A 17,807-nucleotide genomic window follows, 5' to 3' on the forward strand; every position below is an offset into this window, starting at 1 on the left:
TCTCAAGTAATGGAAATAAGATATTTCAGTTCCTGAAATGCACTACAGGTCTTGAAATATTCAGATGTGAGCACCTGGCCGAAAGTACACCCATGTGATTATGGTTTAACTATAGCTCGAGGTTTCATCTCTCGGTTGCAGGTGCGTTTTGAGGTATATAGATAGCATATATCAATTAATAGTCTGCCAGGTAGCAGACATGGAATAACTGAGTCAATTAATAATAGTGATCCTCAATGTTTTTCAAAATACTGATTTCCAATTTGCCAAAGGATTGCGTATCTGTAGTATTACACTGCCCATGTAAGAAGCACAATGATCTAAACATTTTGATATTTTAGAAATAAACTGTATTTATGCTTTTCTTCAGTGATCTGTAATGATTTTTATACGAATGAGCATTTTAAAATTATATGCAAGTTTGCAATTTGTCCCATTTAACTAGTGGAAAAACCAATGTGCAAGGCAAACTAACTTGTCCAAATTCCCTTAGTAGTTAAAACAAAGCAGAATGAAAAAACTTGAGTTTTAATTTTTTTTTACAGCTAGTGGCATTTGCCTGCCAGTCTTTGCTGCTATGACTTACAAGATCATAATGAGAGGTGACAGCCTGCTGGCAGCCCGCGCAGCGTCGCTCGCTCATGGTGCCTCCTCGGCCTCGGCGCCCATTCTGGCCGCGCTTGAGCCCTCCAGCCCGCCGCTGCACCGTGGGAGCCCTTCTCTGGGCTCGCCGAGGCCGAAGCAAGCTCCCTCGGCTTGCGGGGAGGTGTGGAGGGAGAAGCAGGGGCGGGAACCCGGGGCACTTGCGAGCCAGCTAGAGTTCCGGGTGGGCGTGGGCTTGGCGGGCCCTGCACTGGGAGCGGCCGGCTGGCCCTGCCGGCCCGGGCGGTGAGGAGCTTAGCCCCCGGGCCAGCAGCTGCCGAGGGTGCGCCAGGTCCCCCAGCAGCGCTGGCCCACCGGCGCTGCGCTCGATTTCTCGCCGGGCCTTAGCTGCCTCCCCGCGGGGTAGGGCTCAGGACCTGCAGCCCGCCATGCCCTAGTCTCCCCGCCAGCCGCCCTGTGCTGCGCGGCCTGAGCCTCCCCGAGGAGTGCCGCCCCCTGCTCCAAGGCGCCAGGTCCCATCGACTGCCCAAGGGCTGAGGAGTCCCGGCGCACTGCAGGAGACTGGCAGGCACCTCCACCTGTGCCCCAGTGGGAGATCCACTAGGTGAAGCCAGCTGGGCTCCTGAGTCTAGTGGGGACTCGGAGAACATTTATGTCTAGCTAGGGGATTGTAAACACACCAATCAGCACCCTGTTTCTAGCTCAGGGTTTGTGGATGCACCAATCAGCACTCTGTATCTAGCTAATCTGGTGGGGACTTGGAGAACCTTTATGTCTAGCTAAGGGATTGTGAATGCACCAATCAGCACTCTGTATCTAGCTCAAGGTTTGTAAATGCACCAATCAGCACTCTGTGTCTAGCTCAAGGTTTGTAAATGCACCAGTCAGCGCTCTGTGTCTAGCTAATCTGGTGGGGACTTGGAGAACTTTTGTGTCTAGCTCAGGGATTGTAAACGCACCAATTAGCACCCTGTCAAAATGGACCAATCAGCTCTCTGTAAAACAGACCAATAGGCTCTCTGTAAAATGGGCCAATCAGCAGGATGTGGGTGGGGCCAGATAAGAGAATAAAAGCAGGCTGCCCGAGACAGCGGTGGCAACCCGCTGGGGTCCCCTTCTGCAGTGTGGAAGTTTTGTTTTTGGGCTCTTTGCAATAAATCTTGTTGCTGCTCACTCTTTGGGTCCACACTGGCTTTGAGAGCTGTAACACTCACCACGAAGGTCTGCAGCTTCATTCCTAAAGCTAGTGAGACCACAAACCCACCAGGAGGAACGAACAACTCCAGATGTGCCAACTCCAGATGTGCCACCTTAAGAGCTGTGACGCTCACCGCGAACGTCTGTAGCTTCACTCGTGAGCCAGTGAGACCACGAACCTACCAGGAGCAACAAACTGCGGATGTGCCGCCTTTAAGAAATGTAACACTCACTGTGAGGGTCAGTGGTTTCATTCTTGAAGTCAGTAAGACCAGGAACCCACCAATTCCTGACACAATATGAGAATGATATAAAATTGCCAATATCTAGCTGTTTTTGACTTACAAGAATGCCAATTCCATATGGTTCAAACTAATATAATAGAACACTTAAAAACCATGACGTGCTAATTTAGAAAAGAAATTTCTGCAAACACATCCTTTTAGTGAAGCTGCTAAAGTAGCAAAATTAAGAGCCTCCTACCAACTGCAGATAAGCTGCCATAGGACAATAACGTAAAATTATAGCAGATGATTTTCAAAGCCCAATACTTTATAAATTCTAAATAATAGTGGCAGAAAGGGTTACAGATTGCGTATGGTGCATTAACTAAAGAACACTATGCCAGAGAGCCCAAGGTCAAAGGTTTGACCCCTTTGTCATCCTATTAACTCTTACCATGTTCCATGACCTACTGTACTCTTAGTCCAGGACATTCATCTCTGAAATGCACGCCCAAGGCAGAGGGTGAGAGGCAAGGATTGGAGTGGAAATGAATTTCAAGAAAAGGTGCAAATCTATGACATCTGCAGTGGAGATGGGGGCATCTAAAAGGCAGACTCTTCTGCCTGCCCTATGGTATATGTTCAATAAATGGTGAATAAATGAATCGGTGAAGAAATGAATGTCCTACTAGTGATGAGTAGTCTCATTACTAATTGTGTAGAAAATCTCAAGTGATATCATGTAAAGTGTTTTAGCTGGAAGGGACCTTGAAGCTATCCAACTTAGTGTCCATATTTTGGTAGTTGGGAAAAATAAAGTTTAAAATGAAGTGATTAACCTAAAGTCACACTGACTGGGACTAGAATTTATGGCTTCTCAATGTCAGAACTGGGACTAGAATTTGTGATTCCTAGTTCTCAGTGTAATACTCCTTCCAATATATATGATAGGATAAAGGATCTTTCTCACCAGTAGAAATAATTAGCATATAATTTTCACATCCTGAATATAGCAGAGTAGTCTCGTTTAGTGTTTATAATCGGAGGAGGCCTTAAAGAGTATCTAATCTAGCCCCTTGTTTTATAAAGGAGAAAACCATAGTGCAAAATGTTAAATGACTTGTCCAAAGTTAGCCAGTTAGAAAATCAACGTTTAACTCAGGTCTCCAGATCCCCCAGATCCAGGGCACATTTTGCACCATGCTGAAAGACATTAGTACACTTAAAGTTTGTTTGCTTTTTACGTATTTTGATGGCATATAATTCTCCAAATGTGGGCAACAGGAGATGTTTATTTATATACAAGTACATGGGAAAGCAATTTCCATTTAGTTTTTTAAAAAAATTGTTACAAATAAAAAGTTTTTAATACATTCATCTTTTGCACACAAAATACATTCTTTTTCTTTTACTCTCAGTATGAATTATTTCTTAATAATAAAAAACATAAACTACAATGAATGGACAGTCATATGGTTTGGTGATTTGACAAACTTTTTTTCAAGAGGCAAAGTCCAATTTTAAAAGACAGACAATATATAAAATAACTTACATATTTAAAATGCTACTTCATTGAATCCTGAAAGATTGAATGAATACTCTTATCCAGCATGATTTGTAGTTGTCCTTTAAACAATGCAGAGGACAAGAAATCCTCTATGTGATGGCAACTCAATTTCTACAAGACTGAAACAGTCTTCATGAAATCGATTGATTATCACATCTAAATGACAGGCTCATAGAAAAATTCTTATGGATATATTGGGGAGTTAGTCTTTATTCAGGGGTCTCCTAATTGACAATTAAACTAAGATCATAAGTTGCACTCTCCAAATAGGATTGCAAGAGGTTCTACTTCAATAAACATAAATGGTTTGATTTGATTTGTTAGACTAATTGTTTTTAAGAGAGGTGAAAACATACACCCATACAAAAAACTTTTACATAAATGTTCATAGCAGCATTATTATAATCAAAAGGTGGAAAAAACCCAAACGTCCATCAAATACTAAATGGACAAATAGAATGTGGCATATACATACAATGGAATATTATTTAAACATGAAAACAATGTACTGATTTATGCTACAACATGGATGAGCTTTGAAAGCATTATGATTAGTTAGAGAAGCCAGACACAAAAGGCCACATATTGTTTGACTATATGAAATGTCCAGGATAGGCAAATTCATGGAGGACAGAAAGTAGATTAGTGGTTGCCAGATGCTGGGGGAAGGAGGAGGAGTGATTGCAAATGGTATGGGGTTTCTTTTGGAGGTGATGAAAATGTTCTGAAGTTAGGCAGTGGTGATGTTGCTCAACTTAGTGAATATGATTAAAAACATTGAAGTTTGCACCTTAATAGGGTAAACGGTATGGTGCACGAATTATATCTTAATTTTAAAAAGAGATGCAACTTCATTTAAGAATATTTTGTTCAAGTTTGTATTCCCTCCCCACTTCCCTTTTTTAATGTTGATTGAATTTTTCATACAGTCATCTTTCTACAGAAGGTTTTCAGCTAATTGGACTCAGGTCATCAGTGGGTTATATTTCTAACAGGTTTTTTGTTAAGTAAAAAGATCAATATATGAACACAAAATATGATGTATACTGTTAATATTTGCATATTAACATTTAAAATCAAGTACTATTCTTATATTGAAGTTAGTTAGATTTTATATACTGCTGTATACAAATAATACTGATATCCTATGCTTAAAACCAATAGCCAAATATCAAGAATCGAGTTCATAAAACTCAGTGATTAACCTGTTTATTAGTTAAAACTATGTATGTATTAATATTAAAGATTCATGTTTTAATGGAGTGATAGGAAAGGTGGGGGAGATCAAAGATTCTCTAAGTCTTCATAAAGCAGCTTCTCTAAATATTTTAACTAGCTGCTGAGATCTCCAGAATTATATATTTTGCATTTTATTTCATCTCTATACTAAAAGTCATGCATTAAAAGTGTGTACAAGATATATGGGGCACACTTTTCCCTTCAGATTATCAAAAACCTCTTTTTACTCCTGTATTATCTGAAATTTTGAGCAGAGTTTTTTTCTTTTTTTTTTTTTTTTTTTTGGCTGAAAACAGAAATTTTGCTCACGAGTTAGTTCAAATACATGTATGTAGCTCCCTTATATACTATCAAAGGAGTTCCAACCATCTGGTATGTCTGGAAGACACTTCAGTGAGTAGAAATTAGAAGCCAGCATTTGAAATTTTCTACCACAGGGACATGAAAGCCTAAACCGGCCTTAAAGGGATAAGAGGATTTTACATTTTTAAAAAATAAATCAGTTAACATTCATTGTCAAATAACCTACAAGAAAGTTCCACTAGCATTCTGCAATTGTATAGAGTAAGAGAATATTTGTTGCTAATGATTACATTCCAGAAAGCAATATGTTTAGCAGCTGTTTTTCAAAAGACTTGTCAAGTTTTACTATTGTTATTTAATCCAGGCATAACTGTGTAACCTTAAACAAAAACTGTGCATTATTCAACCAGCTAGTGACAAATTATCTTAACAAACTAGATTATCTTTTGCTTTTCTGTACATGAATTTTTGCTTTATTAGGCATTTTGTATTCCACTTTTTGTTTTAGAATTTAGTGCACATGTAGAAAGGGGAAGAAACCCTTTTGGATGTTGGTAATTATGTACATCAAATAATGTCATATATGAAATTAAAAGCAGATCACAAAACTGAGATTCATGACTCCATTTTTACCAAGGGGAGGAAACAAGAGCCATACAGCCAGAATAATTCTTCAGAAGCACACTTTGTTATCAATTATATGACTAAAGAATCAAAGTATGTATATATAACTGAAGAGTTAATCAATAGTAAGACTGTGATCTACATCTGATACCAATAAGAAGCTAAGAGTAATAAATACCTATCCTGACATTCACTAAGTAAATAATGATTTTCATTTTAATAATCATTATTTTTTTCTGTTATTTTTTTAAATAGGCAAAAGAGCAATAATAAATGGCAAATGTGGCTCCTTAAAAAGAAGATAGGGATCAACCCAGTTTTCTTCCCATGAAGAATAGGATCAAGAAGAAAGAGGTTTAAATTGCTCTGTGAGGTATTTCAGTTCTAAGATTAAGCTTCCTGATAATTAGTTTACAACCCTGGAATTGCCTATTGGGAGAGAGAGAGCGACCACCTTGCCTGAAGTTTGTAAAGAAATGGAGGGTGACAGTAATGCCCAAAGGCAAAAGGATGGATCAGATAAATGAATTCCTTTTAAGGCACCCTTTCAGAAATGGAGTTCTTTTCTTTGAAGCCAGGAAAGTTTCTTTGTTTTGTCTCTTAAGGATCTACACTTGGCATCAGACCAAAGTCTGCTCTTAATTAAGGAGAAAAAGAACTAATATTTGAGCGCTGTTTACCAAGCACTGTACTTTCAACTTATCTAATTTCACAATAATCCTGACAGGTCTATCTCATAGATGAAAAGATTGATGCTCAAGATATTGTGCTTCGTCTAAAGTCGCAGCTAATTTGTGGCATACTAGGACTCCTCACACCTAAACTAGCGTTTCCCCTTCTATATAACTCCCCACATCACTCTCTGAAGTGTCAAAGTCACCAATCACCAAAGACTCCGTCAGGAACTAGAACACAGCATCTCCAAAAATTCTGCTTTAAATCAATGGAAAAGTAAAATTTTGGCTCATACCTCAAGAAGTCAAAGAAGTGGTGACTAGCCTTTGTGCTCTGACCTCTTGTCCAAAGGAGTCCAAGAAAGTCTCAGTCAAACTCAAATAGATTTGTCACCATACAGATTTAAGACCAATGACTTAAAAAAACAAAACAAAACAAAAAGACCAATGAAGAGCCGTCTATCAGCCTTGCAAGAGTGAAAGTTATTTTGCAGGTGGAATAATTAGGGCCATAGGCTTCAATAGCAAAAGTTGCTTACAGTTACCTCTAATTTTCAAGTCAAAAATAATGTTTTGATTGCTTTCCACATAAAGCAATTTGACCTCAGTTCTTTTAAACTCATGTATTCTCAAGAGAATCAAACCAACTAAGGAAATGTCATTGATACTTTTCTAAAATAGATCTTGTGGACTGCTTTATGTCAGTGACCCACCAGCCCATCTCTCTTGGGAGCTGTAAAACTTCATGTTGGTCTGTTTGAGAACTTTAACAGAAGATTCTGCTCTGTTAAAAAGGCCTATCCTAAAATCTTGAAGGAGACACCCATTATTTATTAAACAGAGCAAGGCCTATGTTTGGCAAGTGATAAATGAATAACTTCATGTAACTTCTACTAAAACAATACCTTTTGATTCAACAGGACATCAATGAATGGACTGACAAAGCAAGTCCAGCATAGGGCATAATGGAGGGCCAGTCTCTTGGCCTAACAACATGCAACCAACCTCTTCCATGAAAGATGAAGGTGGGATGCACTTGTGGCAGAAGAACGAGGCCCCATTAAAAACATCATTAGCTATGAATTAACAGATATTTAATTGAACACGTTATGAGGGGCAAAGTACTACATACAACATGGAATTTAGGTTAATAGGTCACCTGCTCCAATCTCCAACCAATTGGATCCTCTCCACATCTTTGCCTCTTGACAGAGGCTACTGAGGCAGCCTGTCCCATAGTGAACCAACTTTTTGAGAATGGTCGCCCTGACATGGAACCCAAATCTGTGTCCCTATGGCCTCATTCAGTGGGCCTCATTCCACCCCTCTGAACCACAGCGCATCTTGTTCTAATGCACTAGTTGTATTCCCCTCTTTTTCCTAACCTAAGTCTCCCCAGATCCTTCAAGTATTCTTTAAATGTCTTGCATTTAAAATTCCTTCACCAGACTGGTAATGCCTCAATTTGTTTTAAATTTCAAAGTATGGCTCCTGGAAATGATAATAACATTCCAACATCAAGGGACTGAGGAGAGGAGATGAAATGCCATCTCCCTTATTCTAATGTTGCTATATTAATATGTGTTTTGAAGGGATGATAATTTCTTAATTCAGTATGAAAAAATTACCAGTGTGAAGAATGTAAAGGAAGGCATCTTTCCTCCCAAACACAAATAGGCTCATGTCACAGAAATAAAATCCAAAAAGAAAGTAAAGAAAACATATCCCTCCCTTATCCCAAAATTAGTGTTTAACCATGCTGCTTAAATGGAACACATTTTGTCTGAAGGATGAGAAGCAAATGTTGTTTCACAGCTTTTAATTCTTTAGCGAAGTCTCAAAAGTATCATAGTATAAACATGTCAGGACCATGGTTGAGAAAAGTAACCAGTTGCAGTTAAAACAACAACAACAACAACAAAATTATGGGAAAAAAGGAATGGCAAACTCTAGAAGATCTCTCCCAGAGGCTAATAGAGCAATGATCCCTAAGTACTCATTACTATGAAATACAGAGTTCTACAGGATTAAGAAATAAAAAAGACATTAGATTTTTGCCCTAAATGACAGGTAATAAATCTAAACTTAGGAACATTTCCTCACAGTTCAGAAAGTTCTGCCCACCTTGATTAACTTGTTTTCTGAATACCTTTAGTTGCTGGCTTAGTGGAGAAGGCCATTGGTTTGATATGCAAAAAAAAAAAAAAAAAAAGAAAAAAAGAAACTTTTTTTCTGATTGTGCTATTTCATTCATGTGGCTTGGTTTAAAAGAAGATGTTTCACTTTAGTAGGAAGACCAATTCAAAATCATTTACAACTGATATTTATTCAGTATGAGTCATGAACTGAAACTTGGTGCGGGATCTGGTGGAATTATGAGCTAACTTAAAGGGTAATGTGGCAAATCATTGGCCTAATTCTGTGGGAATCACCAGTGTCTTCCCAAGGCATATATTCATGAATGAAAGAAGATAAGAACCCAGTCCTTTGCTAAATCTGACGTCTCTGGCCAAATCTAAACGGCTTAAATAATCCTCATCCAAATATCTTATTTTGGCCAATCGTTTCTACCTTCCTTATAAACTCTAAATCAGAACTTGACACATTATCAAATCAACCCATCTAACTTTCATTTTTAGTTTTCTTGCCACTTTACTCAGGGAGAGATAAAAACATGAAATGATTAAAAGACCGAGAAAAAGAAAGGCCAGGAAGAGCCCATGGCCTAATCTAAGTAATCTACCAAAAAGATAAATGGCCTTGTAAATTCAAAAAATATTAATATAATTCAACAGATTTAATAAAAGCATACAAGGGGAGAAAAAGCCTTCTATGGGCAAAGAAGCACAAAATCCTTTGAGGATGTAGTCTATACAAAGCCATAAGAAAATATCATTATCAGCAAACTACTATTTCATAGATTTTCCCAAGCCTGACTCCATGACATGAGTATCATGCATTTTCATTGGAAACTGAAAAAAGTTTTGCCATATATTTAATAACTTTATTGAATGAAGAAAAAGATCACACCAAAAATGGAGGAATACATGAACCCTGGTAGTCTTAGTAGACCAAGCCAAATTAAACTATGATAAAGCAATTTCTCTTTTTTCATCCACCACTAAATGAGAGTTCAATTTTATCTAAAGAAGGCTCATTTTAGCAAATATTGCCATGACAATAAGACTGTTAGGCAAACCAATAAATTTAGGTCCTGGCCTGGGTTAAGATGACTGTAATTAGTGTCCTTTCTCAAGTTCTACTTGAAGGAATTTCTGTTTAATCAAAAAAAGCTCCCCCCGACCACCACCGCCCCACCTTGGCACTTAAATGTTTATTTGACTAATATTTATTGCACCTACAATATTGTCAGGGATTGTTTTCAAACTTCAGATATATTAGTAGACAAGCATCCATAAGGCCTAATCTGGAATTCATACAACTAAGAAAAAAAGAAACAAAGTCCCACATTCTCATGTGTTCCTGCTGATGGGCTGTGGATGGGTAAGTTACGGAAAGGCTGGGAGGAGCAACAAGGAAGAAAGAGGCCAAGACCAGAGCTTTTTAATCCCCTTCTGAGTCTGGCCAAGGGTATATAGAGAAGGCTAAACCCTAGGGAATAATACAAGTGTGACCCTAAAAGGTATTATTTTGCAACTAAATCAGTCCAATCTAACACAGCCATTTCCTCTAAGTTCACAAAGCAACTTTATTTTCAACACACTTGCAACTGTGAGACAAAGTTGGGTCATCATGTGCTGGGGACACTGGATTTTTGCCCTAAATGACAGGTAATAAATCTAAACTTAGGAACATTTCCTTACAGTTTAAAAAAAATTCTTCTGCCCTCCTTGATTAACTTGTTTTCTGAATACATTTAGTTGCTGGCTTAGTGGAGAGGATGGGGAGGGAAAGGCAACAATTATTATAAATTATTTTGGTTTTTATTAAAATAACTTTTCTTTCCTGCAGAGACAGATTCTAAAAGAAAAAAAAGCCAAACTTCTGGGATCCCATTCTCTTTCCCACAGGATCAGGAAAAACACAGTGAGGCCAACCTAAAGTATCAGCCCCTTAAAAAATATGCATAATCTCATGTCCAAGACACTGGTCAATCTAGAACCTGCTAGAGAAATGCCAGAAAGGCTTTATCCACATCGTGTCTCTACATGACTCATTTCTTTACAATTAAATAGCTTTCAAACATCAACATATCAGAACTGAGATTGTCACCATCTACAGCAACAGTGGAATTACACATCATATCCTTATTCCATTACTCATCCCTCAGTTATGCTAAGCAGCAAGCTACAGAAACATCTGACAGCATCAACAGCATACAGGTTTAATTATTTTCCCAATTTGCATTTATATCAGTGAACAAATTGGAAGCTATCAAAGTATAGCACTGAAGAAAAAGAAACACATATTCAGCAGCACATCTCCCATTTTGAGTCCTGTTTTTAAATTGGCTAAGTAAAGGCATATACACCTCCATTTGAATTGGAGATTTGCAATAACACATGCATATAAGGATGGGAGGGAAGGAGGGAGGGAGGGAGGGGAGAAGAAAAGGAGAGACCAGAGAAATAGGAAAAGAGAAAGAAAAAAGAAAGAACGTGGTTAAGCGTCTGAAGGTAACATTATTATAAGGAGGGGATAAATGACAGTTCAATCTGCTTCCACGAGCAGAATTTTTCTAAGGTTATCATCGAAGATATAAAAATGGGTCGTGAGACTTTTTATCTGTTGCTATTCTCACTTATCATACTAAAAAAATCTACAAAATCCTAAGCCTTGGTCTGTCCAAGATGGAGAGTACCAGGAAGTAAAAGATGTGACCTACTATCAAGGACTGTGCTCTGCTAGGAGCCCTGCACTACAGTCCATTAATCCACAGTATTTTGGTCATATCTGGTCTGTTTCCTCATACTACTCAAAATGTGTTAGAGCTAAGTTTTTATATTAGAATATCATCAACCATTTGTTTATTTATTTTTTTCATTTTGCAAACGTTTTCATTTACGTAAAGGGCTGGAGAGACAAGAGAAGAAAATGATAGAGATTCAGAGGGGAACATAAAAGGAAAGTATTCTCTTTTCCCAAAACTCCACCTTTAAAAAGGTAGTAATGGGACTTTGAGAAAGAGTGCTGATTCATGGACTTCCCCCATTTTTTTATTTCTATATAATACAGTTAAGGACATTAATGTACTAAAATGTTTGGTCTGTGAAATAGTGGAATCATTAGCACCAAAAGGAGTTATGGAGCTTGTATATATTATTAAAACAATGATTGTTACTGTTGGTCATGGGTAAAGGTTTCATTTAATTTTTACATCCCAAAGTTCTTGAAAGTGCCTGTGGACAAGAGAAATAACACTTTTCAAAATCTCCATGGGGTCGTCAATACACACCACAGAGACTGTACTTGGCGTTCCCAGTTTTGGTTTATCTGGTAGACAAGAAAACCAGGTCCCCCAGATGATTACCACCGAAGCCCTAAAGAACAGCTCCCACATGCACCCACTGATGTGCAGGAGGGAACCCCACAGTACATTTCCCCCTGGACTCTGTTCAGGAATGCGCTTTTACTTGCTTTTTAAAAAAACAAAAGCAACATGCTCTGCAGATCGTGGAGTGCCCAGTGCAATTTTCTCCTTGCTCCAACTCCAGACTGGAAAAGGGTGAAACCATTATATGTTCTGCTAATGCTGGCCTGTGGTCGAGGCCCTTGGCCTGCCATGCTTTGTAAGCTCAGGAGCCCACAGGAGTCAGAAGGTCAGGGAGCGGGAGCCACAGTCATCGCCAGATCTCCCCAGCATCTCAAGGCCCATCAGGGCAGCTGCTGATTCCTTATCTTCTCCGTGCCTCAGCCTTTAGTTGAAATTACAACAAGTCAAATAGCTGATGCTTTTCCCTTCTCCAGGTAAGGGTGAGGATACATTGTTCACAAGTGTGTTCTGTCTGGCTTCACTGATGAGTCGGCATGCTAAGTCAAGGAAGAGTTTCTCCACATTATCAGATTCCTTGGCTGAGGTCTCCAGATAATACATGTCCTGAGCTTCTGAGAATTCTTCAGCTCGCTGCTGGGAAACCTCTCTCCTTTCTGCCAGGTCAATCTTGTTGCCTATAACAGTGGTAAAATCAAATAAAGAATCAGCATTTGACTTTTTGCAGGCTGAGAAGCATCAAAATTCAACTCCAGATCTGAAGTCAAGCCAGACAGATGGGCGAGTAAAACAAAACAAATGTGACTGTGATTACTGAAATGTTTACTTTAAAATATGAGTGCCGGCTGGGCACAGTGGCTCACACCTGTAATCCCAGCACTTTGGGAGGCCAAGGCGGGCGGATCACGAGGTCAGGAGTTCAAGACCAGCCTGGCCAACATGGTGAAACCCCGTCTCTACTAAAAATACAAAAATTAGCCGGGTGTGTTGGCACGCGCCTGTAGTCCCAGCTACTTGGGAGGCTGAGGCAGAAGAATCTCTTGAACCCCAGAGGCGGAGGCTGCAGTGAGTCAAGAGCGCGCCACTGCACTCTAGCTTGGGTGACAGAGTAAGACTCCATCTCAAAAAAAATAAATAAATAAAATATGAGTGCCATTCATAATGGCAAGAACTGGAGACAACCCAAATGTCCATCAGTAGGGCACTGACTGAATAAACTATGGTACATCCACCCAATGGAGTATTTGCTGCTGTAAAAATCAATTAGGAGTATCTCTATATACTGCCATGTAATGGAAACACTGGGATATACTGTTAACCAAAAAAAAAAAGCAAAGCAGAAAAAAAAAAGCATATACAATATGCAACTGTCTATCCAAGAAAAAGGGAAGGATATGAATACATATATTATACACACATTTTATTTCTTTTTTTTAATAGAAGAAGAGACCAAAATCTTAATTTAAAAGAAAATGGTTACCTATGAAAGGAACAGGGTTGAGGTGAAAGGAATAGAAACCAGACCTCTCTGAATATACTTTGTTTTGTAGATTTTACTTTAGGAACTTAAAAATGCTTTATATAATTATACAATTAATTTCAAAATTAAATTTAAAAAGCAATTCCTAAAAACTGAGAGCAAAATTAAACAAATGAACATGTTCATCATGTGTGGAATAACCACACCTAGTGTAACCCTTTTTTTCTTTTAACTGAGACAAGGTCTGGCTCTATTGCCCAGGCTGGAGGGCAGTGGCGCAATCTTGACTTGCTGCAACCTCCGCCTCCTGGGCTCAAGCCATCCTCTCCCACCTCAGCCTCCCAAGTAGCTGGGACTACAGGTGGGCACTACCATGCCCAGCTAATTTTTTTTTTTTTTATTTTTTGCAGAGACAGAGTTTCGCCATGTCCAGGCTGGTCTTGAACTTGTGAGCTTAAGTGATGCACCTGCCTCGGCCTCCAGAAGTGCTGGGATTACAGGCAATTGAGCCACCGAACCAGGCCAACAGAGTAACTATTTCAAGGTGTTTAAGATACAATAATTCGGCCGGGCGCGGTGGCTCACGCTTGTAATCCCAGCACTTTGGGAGGCCGAGGCGGGCGGATCACGAGGTCAGGAGATCGAGACCACAGTGAAACCCCGTCTCTACTAAAAATACAAAAAATTAGCCGGGCGTGGTGGCGGGCGCCTGTAGTCCCAGCTACTCGGAGAGGCTGAGGCAGGAGAATGGCGTGAACCCGGGAGGCGGAGCTTGCAGTGAGCCGAGATTGTGCCACTGCACTCCAGCCTGGGTGACAGAGCGAGACTCTGTCTCAAAAAAAAAAAAAAAAAAAAAAAGATACAATAATTTAACAGTGCAACCCCAGTGGTATATAGCCTAGGGACAAAAAGAATTGAAGGAAACAATCTTGAACTGTTTCAGTAATCGTCTTTTTGGTGGTACTGTTGGTATTATTATTCTGAGGTTGCTATCTGTGTATTATGGGATAAAGCAAATAAGTAATTATGCTGGTATCATTGGGAACTGGGACTTTTGGCATAGGAAAAAGGAAATATAAAAATATAAAATTAATGTGGTTAAGTAAAATTTCTGCAGTCCTGAATTATAAATAGAAGTATCAGTATGAATAATTCATAATGTATTTTATCTTTAAAAAGTTTTCTACCTACCTCAAATTCTCCAGGAACCCTGACAAAGCTGTGTCAATTGTATTACCTAGCAACACCGCTTATGGTAAAAATGACCCCTGATTGATAAATTACTTCTGGCCTGGGAATTCTATCTATGAATTATAAATACCTAATGGAAAGCCATAACTTTGAGCTTCCCTGAATGTGGTGACTTCACTTGAAGAGACCCTGAAAGTTATGATCGTGGAGTTGTTATAATAGATTTAGTCACCTACGGGGTATTGAGGCTGCTAGGCCAAGGCAGATCCTCCATTTGTTTGACATGAGCCTTGTTCCCTCATACGAGAATTGTCCGGGGGTTGCGGACTGGGTAGGAGGTCCTGGAAAGTTACGTGGACTGCTACTGGGATTACTTCCACTGAAGAGGGTTGCCGGATGCTGATCTGCTGTCAAGCTGTGTTTCCTGTCCTGTGTCCTTCTAAGTGAACACGATGCCATGCGTGGTCTACGGTAGTCTTGTGAGTTGGAATGCTAGCAGAACCTAATAGGAAAACCCTCTTGAGGATACTACAGAATCCACCACACACATGCACACATACACACAAGCTCTGTCCACTGAAAGGCCTAAAAACAATGGCCAATCAGGAGGGCTCCTAACACCTAGGTTGTGGCCTCTAAATATGATTTCCCATTGAAAAGAAAGCACTTCTTGAAGAAATGGTTAATTCCAGGTCTGGGGCAGGAAATGCACAAGATGTGGCTGGAACACTTGTCATACCAGAAAGCAAAAAAATTATCCAGCATTCCTGGGGTCATGTCAAAAGGACTCAGGAGCCCATTTGAAGAAGCTCCCACTGGCAAAGTTGGAACAATGGGAGCAACAATAATAATAATTGCAAAGGACTGAAATACATCAAATTTATTTATTAGTTAGTTTTTGAGACAGAGTCTCGCTCTGTTGCCCAGGCTGGAGTGCAGTGGTGCAATCTCGGCTCACTGTAACCTTTGCCTCCCAGGTTCAAGAGATTCTCCTGCCTCGGCCTCCCACTGGGATTACAGGCATGCTCGGCTAATTTTTTGTATATTTTAGTAGAGATGGGGTTTCACCATGTTGCCCAGGCTGGTCTCAAACTCCTGACCTCAAGTGATCCACCTGCCTCAGCCTCCCAAAGTGTTGGGATTACAGGCATGAGCCACTGTGCCCAGCCCATCAAATTTATTGAAATCTATAAATTTATAATAATATTACAAATATAAACAGATGTCAATAGTTACTTTTAGAAGATACTGGAGAACCAGCTCATTACCTTGAAAAGTGGTGAACAAAAAAGAATCAAGCATTCTTCCTGCCTGTCCTATGAGAACTACCCTCAGAGTATGATATATGTAGTGTTTTGTCTAAAAAGAAAACCAAAAAAATCCTGACTGTCATCAGGCCTCTAGACTTATCTATAAATCTGCAAGAAATATAGGTGATGGAAGTGATATCAAATGATACCTTAGGGGCGATAAAACAAAATTTAGACTTGTAAAGCCTATAGGACAAATAAATGCATTAGCAATAAATTCTAAGAGAGAAAAAAATGGGAGTGGAAACTTCAGAAAAAAGGATGAAAAGACGTAGCTGTCAATTACAACATATGGACCTTAGTTGGCTTTTTTTTTTTTTTTTTGACAAGAGTCTGGCTCTGTCACCCAGGTTGAATGCAGTGGTGTGATCATAGCTCCCTTCAGCCTTCAACTTCCGTGCTCAGGTGATCCTCCTACTTCAGCTTCCTGAGTAGTTGGGACCACAGGTAGATGCCATTGCTACATTGCCCAGGCTGGTCAGAACTGCTGGGCTCAAGCAATCCTCCTACCTCAGCTTCCCAGAACACTGAGATTACAGGTGTGAGCCACCGTGCCTGGCTTCTGGACCTTATTTGGATCTTAATTTGAACAAACAAACAAAAAATTCATGAGTCGATCAGGGAAATTTGAACACTGTCTAAGTTTTTAAGGCTATTAAGGAATTGTTAACATATTTTAGGTGTCAAATGCCACTGAGGTTAAGTTTTCTTTTTAAAAATCTATTAAAGATATACACAGATATTGAAACATGAATTAATACAACCTCTGAGATTTGCTTCAAAATAATCTGAGGGAGAAGGTGGACAGCATTGCTAGGGAAGAGAAAATAAGATTGGTCATGAGTTGGTAACTGAAAGCTGGGAGATGTGTAGAAGGGGATTCACTATACTGTTTCTCTACTTTTGTTTATGTTTGAAATTTTCCATAGTAAAATTGTTTTTTAAGCCAATTCCTCTTTCATATTGAACTAATGGTCTCCCCTCAAATCTTCATTTAACTTCCTTAGATAAAATCCCAAGTAGTAATGCTTTGACCCAAGTTCCCAAAGGCTTTCTGTAAAACAGAAGGTACAAATGCAGACCTCTCAAATGCTTTATGGCAAAGGTTCAACATTGTCCAAAAGGGTTTTACAGGGAGCACTAGCTCATAGAAACACACATGCTTCGTCCAGCAGCCTGAAGGAAAAGTCCAGCAATTTGTTACAACGTAACATATCACACCTGGACAACTACAGGGCTTGGAGTTGATCTTACATGCTGTGTGACCTTGGGAAAAGAACTTCACCTCTTTGAGCCGTGGTTTCCTGATCTGTAAATCAGGGATCATGACACATAAAGTTCCTCGTATCATTCCTGGCACATATATACCAATTATAACACTATTCTAAAGTGTTTACTGAGCTTATTATTAACCATAATTTGTAACTTAACAATGCTTCTAAGGATCTCTACTCAAATTTCCCAAATTCAGGTATTGCTAGACTATATAGGAACGTTCCTTTCTAGGAAGAAAATATGTTAATGATCAAATGGTTACTAACACTTTTCCACTATAAACAGAGAAGTTTTTAGTGACCTGGTCCATTTCAATGCATATATCAGTCATGATAGAAAATCAAGGGTTGTTTTATGCTTTCCCCCCATACTAAATAAGAGGTTTTATTCTCCTACAAGATGAAACAAACTACAGCACTGCCCTTAGCAGATTCTTTATTGAAACATAGAATTTCTCAAATCAGCCTAAATGTTAGGAAGGGAAAAAAATTACCAAAATCCACTTTTTAGGCAATAAACAATTGCTTTAATAATGAATTCCTTATCAACTTAGAAGATACATTTTTCTTCTAGAATAGCCATTTTTGCATGTTGTAATTAGACTTTTTAAGTTTTTAGCAGCTCACATAACTTTCATGGCCATCCAACTTCTTCCCTGGAGCCTACAT

At 39.2% G+C, this 17,807-nt stretch overlaps 2 protein-coding genes across 3 annotated transcripts in view; one reads left to right on the plus strand and one right to left on the minus strand.

Moving 5' to 3' along the window:
• DDIAS (DNA damage induced apoptosis suppressor) overlaps positions 1–6,047 on the plus strand; it is a 48,911-nt gene extending 42,864 nt beyond the window's left edge. Inside the window, exon 8 of the mRNA XM_058446256.1 lies at positions 6,013–6,047. The gene's annotated coding sequence lies outside the window, so the exon portion shown is untranslated. The remainder of the gene's footprint in view (positions 1–6,012) is intronic.
• An 874-nt stretch (positions 6,048–6,921) lies between these two features.
• The window catches only part of RAB30 (RAB30, member RAS oncogene family), a 97,128-nt gene continuing 86,242 nt past the window's right edge, over positions 6,922–17,807 (minus strand). For both annotated transcript variants that reach the window (XM_032167036.2, XM_032167037.2), the window contains exon 5: positions 6,922–12,560. In XM_032167036.2, the coding sequence (XP_032022927.1) occupies positions 12,310–12,560 (251 nt within the window). In that variant the 3' untranslated portion in view covers positions 6,922–12,309. The remainder of the gene's footprint in view (positions 12,561–17,807) is intronic.

The sequence above is a fragment of the Hylobates moloch genome, unplaced genomic scaffold, assembly GCF_009828535.3.
Source record: "Hylobates moloch isolate HMO894 unplaced genomic scaffold, HMol_V3 SCAFFOLD_11, whole genome shotgun sequence".
In the NCBI taxonomy this organism is placed as follows: Eukaryota; Metazoa; Chordata; class Mammalia; order Primates; family Hylobatidae; genus Hylobates; species Hylobates moloch.